The following is a 20,043-nucleotide window of genomic DNA, read 5'->3' on the forward strand; positions in this document are numbered from 1 at the left end:
CTCTTACACACACACACACACACACACACACGCACGCACGAAGACACACATCTATGTGCCTACATGCACACCACACTTGGTTTTGTGATCTTCAACTAGAAGCAGACTTCTTGACTGACTGAATTTAATAGATAATTATGTTGGTCTATCAATAACCATAGCATTCTTCACAATGTGCACTGAAACATAGTTGATTGTGAATTGTGTTGGACTAAGAATTATTAAATTATTGTATGACAATTATCATTTCATGGGTTATGTGGAGGATAATGATTGTTTTGTGTCATGTCACCATTAGCCCTTAATAGAAATTACGAGATTTGATGGAGAATTATCAGTGTGGGAAGATTCTCTTATTATCTTTTAAGTTTTCAACTGACTTACATTACATTCAATTTTGCTGATTGATGAGTCTTTTTTGTTACTGGTGTTCTTTTTATTGGAATTGTAATGCTCATCAATCAGGGCAAAAGCAAAGCTAGTGTATGCTTGTGAATGGAATGCCCATGCCATTGAGGCTCTTAAACAGAATCTTCAAGCCAATTCTGTCTCTGATCGTTGTATCATACTTGAAGGGGATAATCGAATTACCGCACCCAAGGTAAATATCTGAAGCTCTTGGATGACCAGTTAATGGTTGCTATTCTATGGCCAGTAATCTTTTGAGTATATTCCTCGTCAGACCAAAAATGCAGTTATAACATCACCAGTGAAGAGCACCAACAGTAAATCATGATTTTAATGTTAAAATGTTGATACTCATTCCTCAGTTAAATGTATATGTTTGAATTTATTTTATTTTACATTTTTAAAATTGCATTTGTTGTTTTGGAGTCAAAATTTCTGGCTCAATTGCCTGATTGAGGACAGCATATGAAGAAATACTTCTTCATGAAATGGCCCAGCTTGGATTTTTTATTTTATTGGCTATTCAAATGGACTAAAAGTATCATCTTTCCATGGCAACTTGAGCCCTCACCACCAGAATAAACTATGTGCTGATTGATGCATGATGATTATTTTCCTACAGGGAGTTGCAGATCGAGTTTGTCTTGGTCTTCTTCCATCAAGTGAGGCTAGCTGGTTTACTGCTGTGAGGGCATTAAGGTGCTTTATGTTGATGTTATTACTTGTGTTACATTACACGTGCACTCTCATTTTAATGATGGTACTAAAAATGCAGGAGTGAGGGTGGAATATTACACGTGCATGGGAATGTGAAGGATACAGAGGAGGAATCGTGGACTAAACATGTTTCAAAATCGATATCCGAAATCGCTAGATCAGAAGGTATGACTTTTCAGTCTTATGTGACATAATCTTACGACTTACAGTTCATGATTGCGTAATGACCGTGGTCCAAGGACCACTCATCTAATAACTTTTTGGATTTAAACTATGTGATCTTAAAAAACTTAAGCTCAAATTGCTAATAGTGATTGACTTAGACTCTTATTTAAGACTCACATTCACATTCAATGTAGGATTGAATATCACAATGGCCCTAAAACGATTATTGTTGTTTGCAGGTCATTGTTGGGAAGTGACTGTAGAGCATGTGGAGAGAGTGAAATGGTACGCCCCGCACATCCGCCATCTTGTTGCTGATGTTAGATGCAGACAGATTCATGCCTGAATTTTCATGTAACAAAATAGTCTCTGGGAAATAACTTGGGGGTGGGCATATGGGCAGATTTTGTAAATTTGGGGGGGGGGTTTTGTCATAGTAATCCATTTTACCCATTCATGGCCGATACATCTGTCACAACACACAAGCGCCAGTTGTCAATACATTTTCTGTTCTAAAAAAGTTGTTCTCATAAAGATCCAAAGAAGGCTAGCAAGTTGTCCTGTGGGCCATGGCCCATGGTCCATCAATTATCAATGTCTTCTATCATCATGATGATGAAAGTTAAAAAAAATAATAATAAAAAATTTGACGTTTATGCATTATTAGTGAATCAAACATTGTCATTTTATTAATAAATAAATTTAAAATATAAATATTATATTTAAATATTTAATTTATTAGTTGGTCAATTATTTTTTGTTTAAAGAGTAAGTTTAAATTCTCTCTCTTAATTATTAAAAAAATTAAATATTAAATTTGTACATATTTATGATAGCATATAAATATAGTACTCGAATAATATATTAAATATAAATAAAAAATTTTAATAAGAAGAGGTATGCATATGTATTATTACGTACATATTCTTTGATTTTTTTTGTGAAAATAAAGGAAAAAAAAAACAAAAGTCATTGAGAAACATTTGAAAGTTTTGACTTTTTTTTTAAAACTTTTTGTTAATACTTATTTAATTTAATCAAAGCAAGATCCACGGACACGTGTCCCTTTTTTTTAATGTTTTATCATCTAAAGGATATTTAAAAAATTAATATATGTCAGCTCTCGTGAGGCCTTGGTGACTTATCACCCTGTGGGGTCCACTCTTTATCCATAAGTGCAACTAGAAATCTTAGATACATTAAATCTCAATGTGTCGGTGGCCACGCCGGACGAGGTTGGTCCAGCCATTTTGCTCGGCTCCCCTCGATTTCTCACATCTACCCCTAAGGCGTCGGCACCAAAAGCCCCAAAACAAAAGGAATATTAGGGTTCTAGGAGGGGCATTGTGGGAAAACTAAAAGGACTAACTTTGTTCATTTGTTGAACCGCTGGTTGCTTAAAGCCTCCAAACTCTTTCTTAATAATTATAATGACATTGACATTAGCTTTTAGCTTTGTCCCCTTTGGATTTCAATAATATAAAGTTGGATAAAGGAATTTCTCATATGCCATTACCAATTATATTATATTTTTTTCATCTTGAATTTCTTTTAATATTTTTATTAAAATTAAGGTAAAAATTTTAATATGGACATTCTTTTATAAGATATCCCGAAATGGAAAATATATATATAAAAAAAGATAACGCAAATCGGACGAAAAGAGTACTAAGTTTCCATTATAAAGAAAAATGCAGCTTTCACCTTATTTGGACCTCTTGTTTTAAGGGTTTAAAGTGTACCTCACTGAAAGGGCAGATGTCTCTCAGTGGTAGGCTAGTACGCTGCTTTTCCTTCAATCCCAGAGAATCTTATTGTGCTTTGTTTCTTTTTACTTGCATGGTGAATAAGCTTCCCAATCTTCAAATTAAGACCAGCAATTCCTTTGTACCCCACTTGAAAGGGAAAGCTACGATGGCTTTTCTCTTTTGCTGATGGATGTAAAGAGGAAACCAAAGAGCATAACAGTTTCAAGTTTTTGATTCATTCCAGAAGCATTTGAATGTGGTCCATGTTGCAGAGCTCCTTTTGTTTGTCACGAGATTCATGCCTTTTGCTTTGAGAAAGAAGGATCATGGTAGAGATAATAACAAGAGGCATGTGCTCAAACGTTGGTTTTATCTGTTATGTTTAGCTATCATCCTCAAAGTCAATCTCATGGCATATAAATATTGCTGAATCTGTACACATTTCAGTGCATCTTTAGCTGAAATCCAGCATTCTTACATCCAGATCCTGCATTGTAATTAATAACCAAAACAAGTACCATACACGTTGTTTCTGTCAGTTTTGAAATGGAATAACAAAGAAAAAAATGAGTTATCTTGTAAATTAAACAGCTTCCCAGAGTAGAAATAACTGCAGAATTCACCAATTCCTTTTTCAACGTTTTAGCATGTTTCTGCATTGTAAAGGTATTACTATACCTAAGGAAAGAACAAAGCTGGTGGGGTAGACAGGAGAATTTAACGGGAGGGTGCAATCTTTTAACAGAAGAACTGGTTAAATTGCTATTTACCTTCCAAATATTTCTAGTAGCTTTGCCATAAAAGTTTTATTCTGAGTCTGACCAGGGGCTTGAGTCTTTGCTAGTGTCCAAGATCCTTCAAGATCACCGTTGGATCAGCTAGCTCTGGGCCCTCTGTCAATCTTTTCTACTTTGCATGCAGAGAGTTACAGTCTGTATACATATATATATATATATATATATGGCTTTATGAATCGTAACTGCTAAGCATTTTGCCATTTTCTGTTGATAACTCTTACAAGTGTTGCCAACTTTTTTACACAATCAAGATTAAAAGAAGAGTGACTCTCTTCAGCAGTAAATGCTGATATTAATTACAAGTGTTAAAAAAAAGGGTAAAACTTTTCAAAACTAGGGCCATTTTGATTGCCAAATTTGTCACTGTCTGAATTATTTAAGCAGCACCTTACTAAGGATCCAAAGCAAGGTCAGTGACCTGCAGTGAGAGTAGTGAGGAAATGGGTGCCGCCAACGTTCTGTTCTTCCTTGCTTTGCTTTCCTTTTCAGCTGTGTCTACATTTGCAGAGAATGAGGAAGACCCAGGCCTTGTTATGAACTTCTACAAGGATACATGTCCTCAGGCTGAAGAAATCATCAGAGAGCAAGTTAAGCTTCTGTACAAGCGCCACAAGAACACTGCATTTTCTTGGCTGAGAAACATTTTCCATGACTGTGCTGTTCAGGTAAATCAACACAGCCTTTTTTTCACTTTTGTTGTACTGTACTCTTTCTCTTGATAGTACAACTTACATGCATGTTTTGTTTTTTGCTTTTCATGTTGTTGAGTAGTCATGTGATGCTTCACTGCTGCTGGACTCCACAAGAAGGACCTTGTCTGAGAAGGAGACAGACAGGAGCTTTGGTCTTAGGAATTTCAGATACATTGAGACCATCAAAGAAGCTGTAGAGAGGGAGTGTCCTGGAGTTGTTTCTTGCGCAGATATTCTCGTGTTGTCTGCTAGAGATGGCATTGCTTCGGTAATTTCCTCTGACCCTCTTTTAGATCAACTCTTGTCTTCATTAACAGCACTTCTGTCTGTGGGAGTTTCTTAACACGGTCTTTGTTTCACTCAGAATATGCTCTTTGCACTAGATCCACAAGATCGGTGGGGGTTTCTTTTGTTTAACCTACTAACCTTTGCTTTCCCAGTCCTTTGAGGTTTCAATTCCTAGTTTTAACCATCATAAGTATTTAAAAATCCTAGAGGTGGTATTTTCACCTCTTTTCCATAAAGATGTTTTTGCCTTCTTATTTCGTGAATTACTACTTGTAGCTTTCAGGCAGGTAACATAATCCTGAATTTACTTTCTTTCAGCTTGGAGGCCCTTACATCCCTCTCAAAACTGGAAGAAGAGATGGCAGAAGGAGCAGAGCAGATGTTGTTGAGGAGTATCTTCCTGACCACAATGAGACCATCTCTGCCGTCCTGGACAGGTTTTCTGCCATGGGTATTGACACCCCTGGAGTCGTTGCCCTGCTAGGTAGACCTTTTATTTTTACATGAATCATTAAATAAATGTGTATGGATATATCTTGGCGTCCGTTTGCATGGCTAAGTTTCTACATTTCGGTCTTATTGTGCAAAACAGGAGCTCACAGTGTCGGCAGAACGCACTGTGTCAAGCTGGTGCACCGTTTGTACCCAGAGGTCGATCCTGCCCTCAACCCTGACCATGTTCCACACATGCTCCACAAATGCCCTGATCAAATTCCAGATCCAAAGGCTGTGCAGTACGTGAGAAACGACCGCGGCACACCCATGATACTGGATAACAACTACTATAGAAACATACTGGACAACAAGGGCTTGTTAATTGTGGATCACCAACTGGCTTATGACAAGAGGACCAAGCCTTATGTGAAGAAAATGGCCAAGAGCCAAGACTATTTCTTCAAGGAGTTTGCCAGGGCCATTACCCTCCTTTCTGAGAACAATCCTCTCACTGGTACCAAGGGTGAGATCAGGAAACAGTGCAATGTTGCGAACAAGCTTCACTAAAATGCTTTGGTACAACCACCATCTCATCTTCTCTTCCTAGTTTACGTGAGGGATAGAAGAGAGCAGAGTGTGGCAGAATAAAATGGTTGTTCTAGTCCTGGACCAGTTTGTTAATGTGCAGTGATCAGTAATATCAGGGGTACTGGTATGAGATGATCAATCTGGTGACTTTGCTCATTACATGCCCTGTTATTTTAGCATAGCTAGGTTTCTCTTTTGTTGTTGCTGAGGTTGATGTTGGTAATGGCTCTGGTGGATGTATGTATGTATGTAAGGATGGTGTTGATGGTGTATGATGCATGGATTTCAATGATTTAATACATTTGATGATTCATGCTTGAGCCTTCTCTTTCATGATGTCATGGTGATGACTGATGAGTGCACGGATCAAATTAATGAAAAAGACCACATCCCAACAACAAGAAGAAATGAAAACTTTAGTGAAGAGACTATGCCCTCAGGTGCCACCAAGTTGGATAGAAGCCAGACACTAGCAGCAAAAGCATAAACAATAGCCAACAGTGGATATTAAAACAGGTTGAATCTTGGATGATAGAAGAAAGATTTTCCATTATGTCAAGAAATATAGATTTTAAGCATATGAATGCAATGAAAATTTATCTCTTGGTAGTTCGCCACTGATATATGTAATTGTAGTGCAGACAGATGAATGAAGAATGAAGGTGTGGGGCCTGAGTCTCACTATCAAAGTTGGGAGGCAAATGCTCCAAGCATGGGCAGACAGTTATGGTGATGACCATCACATCATTGAATTTTAAATCTGAAGAACAAGCCAAATGAAAATCCTGAAGTAGCCTTAATTCCAATAAAATACCCATCAGGACTAAGGCTTGCCACCGGCCTTCCCAAAAATTCTGTACACTATCCCAAAAGGCTTATCAGAAGCAGGAATTATACTTTCAAGTTTCCAGTTCACTGCTGTATTTTCGAGTTTGAACAGACTACAAAATGTTCATCAAATTATGGTTAATGATCTTGCATGCTTGAGGCAGATTGGTAACTTACTCATCAAATACATGTTGCAATGCAGGACAACAAGATTCCTTACCCCATTAAAAAACTTAATCTGTATCATGATCTAAGCAGCAGTGGAAAGAACATGAATGCTTAACTTTTAAGTCACGCACATGATGTGAAGAAAAGGCTCATCGAGATGAATTTATATCACAGCTTTCTTTTACCAAGTTCCTTTTCCTGTAATGATAATTTACAAGAAACATTGTATATGCATATTCAGGCCACTACCTACAGCTTGGTAATGCCTCTTTTGGTTCTTCCGAACTGCTAGAGCTGCTATCTGAGTCACTATCCAGTGCCAAGGATGCCGAAACATCCTTCCTATTGCGTTCTATTATCTTAGGGATAAAAGAACTGGAAGAAGGGTGATTGTAGTAAGACTGTGGATGGATGGAAATGTTATTTGCATTAGTTGGATGAGATCGATAACCATATGAAGTTGGATAAGTAATGGGAGGAAAGACAACTGGTGGAGGCCAATATACCATAGGCATGAAAGTATTTGCTGGTTGTGGCGGAAACAAGTGATATGGGGTTTGATTATGGTAGGACACATTGTTTCCAAGACTCTTCATCATTGGGTTTGAGATTTGTGTAGTTTCAGCTGGCGTCTGTGATTGTGTGGACTGAAATGCTGCCATTGCATGAGTTTGGATTGAGGTGTAGGCCATCAGCCCAAATTGGGTACCAGGTGTTGAGCTCGACGGTGCTGATTCTTGAACTGAGGCCTTTGGAAAATTGTGGGACTTGCTGCTGGAGTTTGTCTGCCTTCTTCCCTTTGATTTTGTTGAGGTAGTCTTCCCAGTTAATTGCTGAGAACTAGGACTAGCCTGCTGAAGAAGCAAGAAACTTAGAACTCAGAAACTATCCTTTAATCTAAAAGAAAACTGGTAATGGATTCAAGATGAGATCATAGTGCCTATAGAGAAGGCTCTTCTATCATGCATCACTAGATAACAACTGCATTATATCATTTCCATCAGAATGATGTATCCTTCACCCTATCCACTTAATTTTCTAGAGTCAACTTCCATTGTAGAATTAGGGACAACATACAAATATAGACACAACTGCAAATTCCTCCCCTAAACAAGGGTTTTTACTACTCAAATGACTCAGAGCATAAATGGTTTTTATGGGGATTTGATGTGGTTCCAACACTCATTATTGTATGTTAAGAAATAACTCATAGCTCGTAGCCAAATCTCCTACCATGTAGAATCAGGTTTTCTCCTCGGTAACATGGCACACTGGTAGTACCAAGCATTAAAATTGTCACACCAGCAAATGGAATCTTAAATCCTTAATAACTATAAATGAAATGTAGTACGATGTGATTCAGGAATTGCAATCTTACAGTGTCAAAAGCTATTGGATGTGAAAGAAACAACTCTTCATCTTCAGCATCTTCGTCTGTCCTGTAATATGAAGGTTGAATATTAAGTGAACTGCTCTATAAGATTCAGCTGTTAAGTGTCTGTGGATATTCAGGAAAGACCATGCAAATAGCGCAAAGGCAATGAGAAGATCAAACACCTATCAGACAGATATAGCAGAGTAATCTAGGTGGTTGTTTGCTAGTTTACTGAACCAGATTAATTGCAAAGGTGAGAGATTATAAAGTGGCAAACTGCAATCTAAATCCAGTATTATGTCCTCTTCTTCCATTCTATATGTACACGTTTGTTCTACAAGTTTACCATTTCTGTGGAACCCCTTTACCTATAATACTTTTGCAGCAAGTCTAAGTTCCTGTACTTTGTTTCTCTTTGAACAAGGTCATCAGGAAAACCTGCCATGAACAGAAGTGTGATGCCCAAGGCCTTGAAGAAGAAGCTTCCACTGCGAATATGGACTAGCATTGCCATTCGGCACATGACAGGTCCGAAAGACTTTAGTTTATTTCTTCCCATTCGCTGCCTGACATATCTGGAAAAATTCAGCCCACAAGTATTTCTAGATTAGGCAGACGAGGTACAAGCTCAAGTAATTTTAGGTGAAGAATAAGTGTAAAGCTATGGTGTTTATCAAGAACATTCGCATCAGTCAGGCTTTTAACAGGCAAGCACTTAAATAAGAAATGAATTGTGGTGTCTAATGGTGTACAAAAGCTAACAATAATATAGCAAATCAATTATCAAAGCCATACTCATTTTGAGGAAGATTTCTTGTCCTTCCACCATACTTGATGCACAAAAATAGGCATGATGGACAGCTAGGATCAGTAGGACGCATAGCCTTCTCTTCCTCAAGTATTTGAACAGGACATAGTGTTGGATTCTGTCGGTTTGGATAGAAAACCTTCCGCTGGACACCAGGATTCTCATATAGGACATGCTCCTGTGATTAATGAATTTAAGTTTCTTTCCTGTTAGTCAACTAAGATAACGTATCCTCCAGATAACTTGGAACGAAGGCCATAATTTCTAAGGGCAGAAATAATATATTAGAACAATGAAAGCAACTATTAAACTACTGGCTCTGATCATAGCGAAAACTTATATATCTGAAGCAACTATATTAGTAGCTGTCAGCTGAGCAAGGTGAAGACAATTCATTAACATCATAAAGTTGGGTTGCTTACCCCTGGATTCTTTGAAGAAACATACGGATCCCCCTTCCTTAAAATGCTGAAGTGATTGAAGTCTAACTCATACATATCTTCACATCCATTCCTTATGCCAAGGGATGCAAAGACAATTATCTTCCTTATGCTGTGTGACTGAGCATTTTTGAATAAAAGGGCATCTGATGCAAGCATTTTTCTTATTTCTTTTGGACAGAAAGGAACTTTCGGAGGTTTCTTATTTGAAGATGTCTTTCCAGACACTGTATGACAAGGCTCTTGCCCAGAAGTTGCCATTTCTGCTGGAGACTTGTGTTCTCCATTCTTTTCTGTTTCCTTCATGACATACTTTGGGTTGTTTCTGTTAAAAGCTACTTGTATATCCTGTAGTGTGTAGTTCTTTTCTCTATTTTCTTTTATCAACTGGCTAGTGTTTGTAAATGTCAGCTCACTCTGACTGGCGGAATAACTTTGCAGACAAGATACTTGCATTCCTGGGCCAACACCATCCTCATGAGGTTGTTCTTCATTAGCACTTCTTAGATTTTCCTCAGTTTCCCTATCTTTATAACCAGTATTAGGATCATCCTCTTCATAATATTCATCTTCGTCATCACTGTCATCTGTATCCTCACGATCTGCAGCAAGGTCACTGTCTTTAAATTTATCAAAATGCGAAAAAAGAGTCTCGTCCATGCTCATCCAGTTAACTAAGCGATCGTCCTGATTTTCATCTATCGAAGGCATGCATTGTGTGTCATTCTCTGCTTTAGAGGCCATTTCAGTTTTGGTACTCTTTCCATCTTCAGTTCTATGACTATATGTTTCTATCTTCTGTCTTTTGAACCTTCTCTCTGTGGTATCAAGACAGCTGACCTGTGAGAGAACATAAGAGGCCAGGCCATTAAGCAGTGACAGTAGACTTTTGCTTGGATTCAGCTAACAGGTGAAAAGAGCCAAGTTAGTTGCTTTGAAATAGCATTTGAAAATGGAAAAACAAAATATATTAGCTCTATGAATTACAATACCATGTTTCATGAACAAAATTTTCACTGAAAAAGTCCATTATTGGACCATTAATCAAATACCAAGAACTTGAGAAGGCAAGAAGATAAAACATATTCCAAAAATCTACAATGTTCATCTCACAGAAGTCACAATACTACTATTTTTTGGCTTTGTGAATGAGATATCAGAACAGCTTCCTACCAGAGATAAAAATGAAATGTGCATTTGATCATGTATGCTTAATTACTGGAAAACAATGCATATTTGAAAGAGATGGGACGATAATAAAAACAGACTAAACCAAAGTGGGGAAGCCATACTTTTTCATTGGTTAGAAGAGATTCCTTCTCCCTTTCTTGTATTTGGGCTTCAAGTGAAGATATTCTCTTCATAAGCTCTGCATTTTTTTCTCTCTCTCTTTGCAACTCAGCTGCGATCTCTGCAATGACATTTACACTCTCTCCCTTCATATCTTGCTCTATTGCACACAGTGCAGAAGCATTAACCAAGCTGGCGCAGGATTGAAGTTCCACCATTGGAACTGAGGAGCTACTCCCAAAACGAATAAAATCAAATATCACATAACCAAAGTATCCACCAAGGAAAACCCCTGATAAAAGCTTCACAAGAAAAGTAGAAAATATTTTGTCAGTAAACAGTGCAACTAAAGTATGCAACTTTAAGGGAAACCCACATAAAAAAGGTGGTTTTGTTTTTTGAAAACCCAAAGTAGATTGGTTTAGTTTACTGTTGATGTTCAGATGCTTAAGTCTACAAGAAGAAAGACCATGTCTATGTCAAAAGAGAAAGCAGGAAGTTTCTCTTGAAAACAAAGTCAGAAAACTGTCAAAGTTGAAGCAACTTGTTCACTTACAAACAAGAAAAAGTTAATGATAGGACTGAGAAGTAAGAAGAATGAAATGAAACTGATGTTTAAAGGGAGAGAGAGAGAGAGAGAGAGAGGTTAGCAATAAAAAAGATGAGCCTTCGGCGTCTGGTTTTCGTTTGAGAACAGCGAGCGGTGAGGCATGCAGCCCCACGTGCGTCTCTCTCTATGTGTCCACTTTCTTTTTAATCTCAAACTAAAAAAGATCAGATGTAATCTGGATATGTAAAGCCCCCCACTTTATTAGATTATCATTTGTTTGTTCTATAGTGGTGAGGCTGTGCCCCATTTTTAAGCATCCGAGGCAAGGCACTGGTTAAGTAATGTTACTCTGTACTAGAACAAACAAAAACTAGAAATGTAATTATACAGCTAGAATGGATATAAGAATTCTACTCACTTCCAAATAGGACACAGATCAAAATGTGGTGGGAGAATGTCAATGGGGAATGGCTACCCTTTTACCTGACCCACTACTCTTGGAAATGATCAGATCTGCAACTTCTGTTCCTGGTTTATGTATATCAAGAATCTAACCATATATCACCTGTCTTCCGTAGTGAGGACCCAGTTTCTATGCCATTGGACTGTATCTGGTTTATGTTGATGAGCATGAAAAAAATCAGAATAGATTTGCTTATTGAATACTGTAGCTCAGTGACTGTCTCAGGCTTAGCAGGTTGATGAAACTCAATATAGATTCCAAGCTTGAAGAATTTTGTGCTCAGACGGGGTACAACTAAGTACCCATTTGAATCCAAGCTTGCTAAAATGCATGAAAATTCATCCATTCCAATTTGGTCAGAACCAATTATCAGATTGACATAGAATTAATCTTAGATTAATTAAGTAAGCACCCTTTTCAATAAATTGATTAATGTGGTCACTGTATTCAACTGGTGAAGGTCTAAGTGAAGGTCATAGTTTAAAAAATGTACCCCAATTATCAATACATAAATGCAAAATGACTGACCATGTCCATGGGGTTATTATGACTATGATTACTGAAAATAAAAAGATGGGAAATTTGCTGTCTGTCTGGACTAGGGAGCAGCACTTCCTTTTCCCAGGTATAAAGGAAAATGTCTGCACACACGTGCATGTAATTTGCTTAATGGGGTACAAAATACAATATAGAAAAATAACCTCACGTGGAAAGTGTAACTTAGATGGTTGTCTCTAATGCAGGTTTTGTCAGGGGAATATGAAGCGAAAACCTTGGATACCATCTTTCTAATTTTAAACTAAACCCCACCTAATTGGGCACCCTCACCCTTTAAACAAATGGTTCATAAAACCAGGTACGTTGTAGTTCATGGAGGAGGACGAATCAGCCCTCAGTCTGATCTTATAGACAACACATTTTGCTATGGGCAAGGTTGTATTTTTCAAGATATTCTACTTTGTGGTTCTGTGGAAAATGTGCTGGTGCAGAAAGAAGAAAAAGGAGTTGTATAATAATGAGTACATGCACACCCTTTTGATGATTCACTGGCTTCCTGGTTAAAAATCAGTAAAATATTAACAGCCTTTGCAGCTAAAGAATTGCAAGTGGAGTGGGGGTGGTGTAAGATGCATTTTGTTTTGTCTGGTGAAGTGTGCTTGATAAGGTTGCTGATACTTGCGATATTCAATCCTCGGATGCCCTGTTTATGTTTTTGTTTGCCCTGGTGAAATGGGGACTGAGGGCTGTAACAAAGCCTGGCAAGTGGTTACGACCCAAACAAGATTGAACAGTTTTCCATCAATGTCCTGTCATATGTAGTCGTGAACATCAAACCTGAAGCAGACAGTTCAATCTTCTTTTGGGGCCTGAGAGCATCTAATCTGAGCCTTGCTCAAGCTAATGAAGGTGCAACAGCCAGACAGCTGTATGATGAACGTGCTGTCTATATGCTTTCCGTAATCTTGCCATTGATGAAGGTGCAACAGCCAGAGAGATGAGATTTTGGAATTGAATCCTAACCAAGCTAATGATAGGTTGAGGAAAAGTTCATTAAGGACCTTAAGTTTTCTTCTTATTTAAGTATGGCACCTCTTATCTATCAACAGCTGACAGCCCCTGGAACAAATTTTTGGAAGACCAATGGCATGGCTCCAATCCACCCATAAACTCAGGCTCTAGTCAATGTTACCACCCAAATTCCTTAAGGTTTAGCTACTGGTTCTTCGAAATTCAAATTGTAATTCCTTTCATTGAAATCTGTCTGAAACAAACCTTATCAGTTACCAGGCAGGGATCTCAATTTATTAATTGACAATACCAGCTGTGGACAAGATTTAGGCTGCAGTAATATTGATGCAAGAGTAATTTGACAAAAGAACATGATCACGTTATGAGCCATTTCATAAAGATAAAAGGAATCACCCTAAAAAGAGAAGAATCAGGGAAAGAACTTGGAAACTGATAGATAAATTATTTAGAGAGTCGATACACATAAGCAATGCAACTTAAATCAATTTTAATTAGTACCCTCGATTTCTCAAACTACCCACTTTTAGAATCAGGATGGCTAAGGACCATACAAGAAAATGATCCTGGTCTACTGAGTCTATATCCACACCATACCTTCTGGTGTGATTTCTCTACTCCTGCTGACGCTGTTACACCACTTCAGTCTTCAGAAACTCAGTTGTTGGTTGGTAATGGAACCATCAATAATATCTAAAAAAGCTTTCCAGTTTGTTGTGTCCCACTTCTCATCATTGTGCAGAACTCCTCATAGTTAATTTTCCCATCCTGTTCAATTCAAATGGCATCAGTACCAGTAATTAATAACCTTATAAGAAGTTTCCAAAGTTTGATTTGGAAACAAACTTACGTTATCTGTATCCACCTCAGAGATCACTTCCCTGATGCTGGCTTCATCACTCATTCCATACTCCTTCATAGCTGTCTCTAATTCATCCTTTGTGATGTACCTGCAAAGAATAATACAGAGTGATAAAATATCTCAAACAAAGGGCAGCCTATAAATTTGTTGTGGAAACCCCTCAAAATTTTAGCTCCTGAAGAATCTTCTTATTCAGAACCTTTTAAGAAAAGATCCAGAAGTCATAAAAGAAAATCTGATGTTACTTCAGTGCACAATATGGTAGAAAACCAAACAATCTAGATAGTAACAGATATAACAGGATCACTCAGCTAGGCCATAGCCATTGCTTGCATGTGTATTTTTAACATTTAACAGGAACAAATTCATATGTTCTTTTGTAGAAATAATTAGTTCAATGTCCAATGCAGACAGTTTAGAATGAGATCAGTAAAATGATGCAGCTATAATTATGAAAATTGGAAACCTCAGGACTCACCCACTGTTATCTTTATCAAAATACAGGAATGCTTTGTACAGGTGCTCATCTCTTTCAAGTCTGTATCTATGCATTGTAGCTGAGATAAATTCAATATAGTCTATCGTTCCATTTCCATCCACATCAGCCTGAAATGTATTGCACATAATCCAAGGACGCCAGTTGAGTGTTAGATGCAAGCAATATTCAATGGTAAACAAATAGCAATGGTATCAGTTGAGGGGTAGATGAAAACTTACAGCTTGCATTAATTGCTTGACTTCAGCTTCAGAGAGCTTTGATCCAAGACGAGCCAAACCTGCCTTCAGTTCCTCATAGGTGATTGTGCCACTGTTGTCTGTGTCCATGTTTGAGAACATTGCTTTAAGACCTTTAATCTCTTCTTCAGATAGATTTTCTGCAATAACCTAGGGAATTTCCAAATAAACCAACATTATTAAATGAAGACAGAGAGAAGAACCATAACCATCTACACCACTATAACTCAAAGGTCTAAATACTTTCAGGACATCTGTTGCAAGAAAACATGTATACTGCATAAACTATCATGCTTAGGTAGATTAGGAAGGCTATAGAATAAGCAAAGGCCTGCAGTCATGGCCATGCTATTGTTTAGTAATAGAAGTGGAGGATTTATGGTGTGCATGGTCATGACAGTAGTGAAGTAGCTGCGGACTGGTGGGTGGGCAGCACTTGATAGTGGAGACTAGTAGTGCTGCTGTGAGCTGCCCATTGAAGTGCTGGCAATGGACATAGGGTTGATCAGTGATGGCAACATTGTGATGGTGGTGGTGTGGATGGGGTGCTAGACTACAAGGTGCAGCATTGGCCTATAATTGCACTGAGAACGGTGGCTGTTGTTCCATATGAGGAAATCAAAATGCCCATTCTCAGCTTCTTCGTCAGAACAAACAGCAATATGAGTACTAATGTGATTCTGTTCTCTGCATACTTACTGCATGCCAAATATGCCTATGGAATATTCAACTATAGAAAATTTACAGTATTACTAGAAAGGGCACTCTCACAACTGGTCCAAAAACCTAAATGTACCACATTTGCAATCATTTCACAATTTTGACTGTAGTTTAAGACAAACTTTTTGTATTACGGAGCTTCTTCAATCCAGTTTGATACTGTACCTTCAATGCAAGTTTCTTCAGCTTATTCATTGCCCTGAATTGCTTCAATCTGGAGAGAACTGCACTATCTATTGGCTTGTCTGATGCTTCCCCACCTTCTCTCATCCAAGGATGCTCTGACCATACCAATTATCACATGTTAATCAAAAGCATCAGAAAAAGACAAACATAATATCAGAAGATTAATATGAACCTATCTTAATCAGTTGACTAACAAGAAAAGACTGAAGCTAATATGATGTCATATGAATAAATCAAAATTTATAAAGAAACCATCAGACATTTAAATTTCTGAGGAAAGCCAGACCAGCAGACTAGACCAGACAAAACACCTCCGGTGACTATAACCAAAGATTGAAAAAGACTACAGACCAAGAACGTGCGCAGAGGTGAGCCGCTTTTTTGGGTCCATTGTCAGCATCTTTCGTACTAGATCTTTGGCACTTTCAGATATTGAAGGCCATGGTTGACTTTTAAAATCTAGTTCCCCTTCAGTAATGGCATCAAATATTCCTTTCTCAGTTTCTGCAATACAATTTGAGAAAAATATATATTTTAGTTAATTGAATACGACAGACAGCAGAATCCTACCGACATGCTAAAAAACGTAAAACTAACAAAAGCTTGATATTTTTTCTATTACCAGCCCAAAATGGAGGGACACCACTGAGCAGAATATACAAAATAATTCCAGCACTCCAGATGTCAATTTCCTTTCCATAACTACGTCGCAGAACTTCAGGAGCAACATAGTAGGCACTACCTACAATATCGCGATATACCTTCCCTGAGATGTTTTCCATAAAGTTTAGTATATTAGTAGCAAATATTTATTTCAATCAATCACAAAATAGAATAGTATCAGAAGGCATAGCAGAGCAACATAATCCCATCATAATGGCATCTTTATAACTCTGCCACCTTTCAATTGAGTCAATTACTTTCTTACTATGCATCTGAAAATTGAATGCAACAAATACCACAAATTTAAGCAACAAAACAGTAAAATTCCTGTTGTAAACCATACACAGTATGAAGAAAGAAAAGACATATGGCAGTAGATATTGCAAATTATCAAATTTCTAATCAGATACATGTCTCATTCCAAAAATTTTAAAAGACATTTGAAAATAAATAAATAGCTCAATTCATTAAAACCATTAAACAGCAGGAAGATTGGAAATTTAACCTTCTTCAATAAAGACCGACAACCCAAAATCAGTTGCCTTCAACATAGCTCCCTCATCCTTGCTAGACAACAAGAAATTCTCTGGCTTGAGGTCACGATGCATCACCCCCATGAAATGGCAAATATGAACCACATTCACCACTGACCTACAAATAGCTGCTGCAGCTCTCTCGGAGTAATGGCCTTGAGCTATAATCCTATCAAAAAGCTCTCCACCAGCACAAAGCTCCATTACAAGATGAACAGATTGTCTATCCTCATAAGCACCCCTGAATTCCACAATATTTGGCTGACCAGACAAGTGCTGCATAATCTGAACCTCCTTCTTTATATCCTCTCTGTCTTGTTTGTTTTTCAGCTTTCTCTTCAATATTGATTTGCAAGCATAAGTATTGCCAGTGGAATTCTCAGTGCACAAGTAAGTTATGCCAAACTGGCCTCTACCAAGTTCCTTTCCAAGAGTGTAGTGTTGCTTAATGTCTTCCAAAGGCTTTCCTAATATTGTTTCTTGCCCTTGAACTGGCCTGCTGCTTGCTGGTGAAGGTTTCAATGGGGCAGGGATTGGTTGGGGCTGCCTCATTTGCGGAGCTTGAATTTGAGGCACTGACACTTTCTGCGTTTGAACTTGTTGCTGTTGATAAGCTGGTTGGACTGGCCTTGAAGGAGGCATACCTGATCTATAGTCATTGTAGTCAGGTTCTGACAGTTTGTGCTTGCTGCCACAACAACCCATCTGCCTACCTGGGAGTTGCAAAGAAAGAATTCAACTTGGGAATTGGGTTTCTTGAGGAAGAAACACGAGATAGCAAAAAAGGTTAAAGCTTTGCACAAAAGGATGAGATTTTTCAACCCAAACCCACATTAAAGTTGAGTTCTTTTCCTGTTTTTTTGCGTTTAGACTCCAAAGAAAGCTGTTAATTAATTAATAAAATACCACAAAAAATGGAAAACCAAAAAGGGAAATGCTAATTAATGACGCCAATTACAATTAAAACCAAAATTCAACACTTATTTAATTAATTACATTCGTGTTTGAATGGAAAAATTAAAACAAAGAAATCTTTCTATTTTTTTTTTAACTTTTTATTGAATTCAAACTGATGCCTAATATATTTTTTCCAAACGTGTACTATGAATAATTAATGAAATTAAAGAACAATAATGACATAATAAAAATGAATTTTTGAGGTAATTCATTGATTTTTGTGATATATCACAATCCTTCCTATCCAAATTACATCATTGTGAAAAGGATGGCTGTGGATACAACATGTATATATCAATTTCATCATGTGCCCAGTGGGTGTGAACATGAGCTTAGCAATAAAAGAAATACCCTGTCAAAATCAAGACTTTAGTCTCTATATTAATCGATTAAGAAAGACGATTATATCTTAAAACTAAGATAAATCAATTTAAAGTATAATTTCATCAATTTTGATTACTTTTTATAAAATCGAATCGAAACGAATGCTCACTCTGTTCGAGAGCACTAAGCAGCCGACAGAGCATATGGGGTCACGAGAGGAATGAAGTCTAACCGTCCTTTTGTCTTAATCAATGTTATTCAATGGTAAACTATTGCCGGAGACCCGCCGCCTACGGCCGAGATTGTTCCTCGAAAACCCAAAAACATGAGCTGTAAACTCCCCGTCATTTCAGGGATCCAAAACACGACATGCTACCTTTGATTACGGTATCGGCAGTGCAACTACTGCTGGTAATAAAGGATTTGCCAAAGTGGACAGGCTTGGGTGGGCTTTGTTGTCTTTGCAGGGTCGACTTTTGGGCATTGGTTCCACCATAAAGCCTAGGAGAGTGGTCTTCGGCCTTTTCCTTTAATGTGTTGGTAATTTTAATGACCGATTGCTTGAATCATTGGCTGACAAATGGATCCATGGACTTCAAAGCTGAGAAACAAACTAAAAAGGGCCAACATTCAGGGTCCAGCAGGAAATGACCCTAAGTATATTTGTATAATCGGATTTAAGATATCGAGTATTTAATAATATTTGATAATATTTATAGATTATTATACTCAAAATTTATCTGAACTTCAGATGAATGTTAAAATCTTTACTCAATCCTATCTTATAATTGAATATAGAGTACTCGATAATATCTAAATATTGATATAATTGAATTTGACTAATATAATCTTGAAACTTACTGAAACTTGAAATGAACACTAAAAACTTTACCCAAACTCTTTGTATTCGAACATAATGTACTTGAATGATATATTATTAGGTTAAGTACTTGTAAATACTCGTTCAATATCTACTCATTTACATCCTTGAACCCTAATTTGAATAATAAATAGAAATCAATTGAATTTAATTAATTCAAAATTTGTCTTAATTAATTAATTAAGAAAAATAATCTATTTGATTATTTCAATCGATTTTCGGTATCTAAATCTATTGGTAATATATTTTATAATATTTTAAAAATAAACTTAAAAAAAATCCTCAAATTAACTAAACCGATCAAAATAAGTTATTTTGGATTATTTTTAATTGTTATTATAATTCGATTGATTTGGATTATTATTTCATGAAAATTGAGGGTATTCGAGATCGAATCAAGTAAGCCCAACAAGTATTCCTATGGATCCACAAAATCACAAAAGCCTAAGTGGGAAGAGGACAACCCAGAAGCCCAGATTCTTGTGTGAAATTCGGATTAGGATTTCCTTTTCAATTTGCTAAGACTTTCACAAATCGGAGAGGCTTTATTTCCAAATATTGATTGCCGAAGAAAACTCCATCCGAGTTCTTCATAACCAATCAAACAACATCACAGTGGAAGAAAGAAACCTGAATCCTGAGACGACAGTGAAGAAGAGAAGATTTTGGTTCATCTTCAGAGCTTTCTTTTTCTTTCTTGGAGGGAAGAAGTCATGTCAGTTGCAATGGATCACAGAATGAGAATCTGAGTGAAGAAAACAAATTGAACTTTCAAAGCCCAATGAACCCATGATCGTCAATCAAATTCAAACATGGGTCCCTGAAAATATCCAGAGAGGAATTAGAACGAATGGTTCTCAAGCAAAAACGGAAACACCCTCTGCTCTTATGCTTTT

The 20,043-nt window shown here is 37.2% G+C and overlaps 4 protein-coding genes across 7 annotated transcripts in view; 2 read left to right on the top strand and 2 right to left on the bottom strand.

Annotated features, from left to right (window-relative positions):
• The window catches only part of LOC110424645 (Met-10+ like family protein / kelch repeat-containing protein), a 5,770-nt gene extending 3,820 nt beyond the window's left edge, over positions 1 to 1,950 (top strand). For both annotated transcript variants that reach the window (XM_021439261.2, XM_089784845.1), the window contains exons 6-9: positions 466 to 601; positions 1,031 to 1,107; positions 1,184 to 1,290; positions 1,530 to 1,950. In XM_021439261.2, coding sequence (XP_021294936.1) covers positions 466 to 601; positions 1,031 to 1,107; positions 1,184 to 1,290; positions 1,530 to 1,636 — 427 coding nt within the window. In that variant the 3' untranslated portion in view covers positions 1,637 to 1,950. The remainder of the gene's footprint in view (positions 1 to 465; positions 602 to 1,030; positions 1,108 to 1,183; positions 1,291 to 1,529) is intronic.
• A 2,276-nt stretch (positions 1,951 to 4,226) lies between these two features.
• PRXR1 (Peroxidase superfamily protein) lies at positions 4,227 to 6,158 on the top strand. Its single transcript, XM_021438643.2, has 4 exons — positions 4,227 to 4,500; positions 4,607 to 4,795; positions 5,134 to 5,299; positions 5,408 to 6,158. Exons 1-4 carry the CDS (start codon positions 4,276 to 4,278, stop codon positions 5,815 to 5,817), a joined length of 990 nt encoding a protein of 329 aa, XP_021294318.1. The 5' UTR covers positions 4,227 to 4,275; the 3' UTR covers positions 5,818 to 6,158.
• A 137-nt stretch (positions 6,159 to 6,295) lies between these two features.
• LOC110424130 (uncharacterized) lies at positions 6,296 to 11,493 on the bottom strand. Of its 3 annotated transcripts, XM_021438637.2 has the most exons (7): positions 11,304 to 11,493; positions 10,750 to 11,049; positions 9,440 to 10,360; positions 9,005 to 9,195; positions 8,578 to 8,784; positions 8,213 to 8,273; positions 6,296 to 7,688 (listed from the first exon to the last, which is right to left on the bottom strand). In XM_021438637.2, exons 2-7 carry the CDS (start codon positions 10,963 to 10,965, stop codon positions 7,080 to 7,082), a joined length of 2,205 nt encoding a protein of 734 aa, XP_021294312.1. In that variant the 5' UTR covers positions 10,966 to 11,049; positions 11,304 to 11,493; the 3' UTR covers positions 6,296 to 7,079. The 3 variants fall into 3 exon arrangements, with proteins under 3 accessions (XP_021294312.1, XP_021294314.1, XP_021294313.1); XM_021438639.2 differs by having other exon boundaries at positions 9,440 to 10,297; positions 10,750 to 11,493; XM_021438638.2 differs by having other exon boundaries at positions 6,296 to 7,685; positions 10,750 to 11,493.
• Positions 11,494 to 13,685: 2,192 nt separating this feature from the next.
• LOC110424131 (calcium-dependent protein kinase 2-like) lies at positions 13,686 to 18,421 on the bottom strand. The gene is made up of 9 exons (XM_021438641.2): positions 18,404 to 18,421; positions 16,959 to 17,699; positions 16,413 to 16,556; positions 16,142 to 16,294; positions 15,770 to 15,885; positions 14,867 to 15,034; positions 14,628 to 14,755; positions 14,138 to 14,237; positions 13,686 to 14,055 (listed from the first exon to the last, which is right to left on the bottom strand). The coding sequence occupies exons 2-9, from the start codon at positions 17,689 to 17,691 to the stop codon at positions 13,981 to 13,983; spliced, it is 1,617 nt and encodes a 538-aa protein (XP_021294316.2). The 5' UTR covers positions 17,692 to 17,699; positions 18,404 to 18,421; the 3' UTR covers positions 13,686 to 13,980.
• Between the last annotated feature and the right edge of the window lie 1,622 nt (positions 18,422 to 20,043).

This window comes from Theobroma umbraticum, unplaced genomic scaffold, assembly GCF_002168275.2.
Source record: "Theobroma umbraticum cultivar Fairchild unplaced genomic scaffold, ASM216827v3 scaffold_204.0, whole genome shotgun sequence".
Classification (NCBI taxonomy): domain Eukaryota; kingdom Viridiplantae; phylum Streptophyta; class Magnoliopsida; order Malvales; family Malvaceae; genus Theobroma; species Theobroma umbraticum.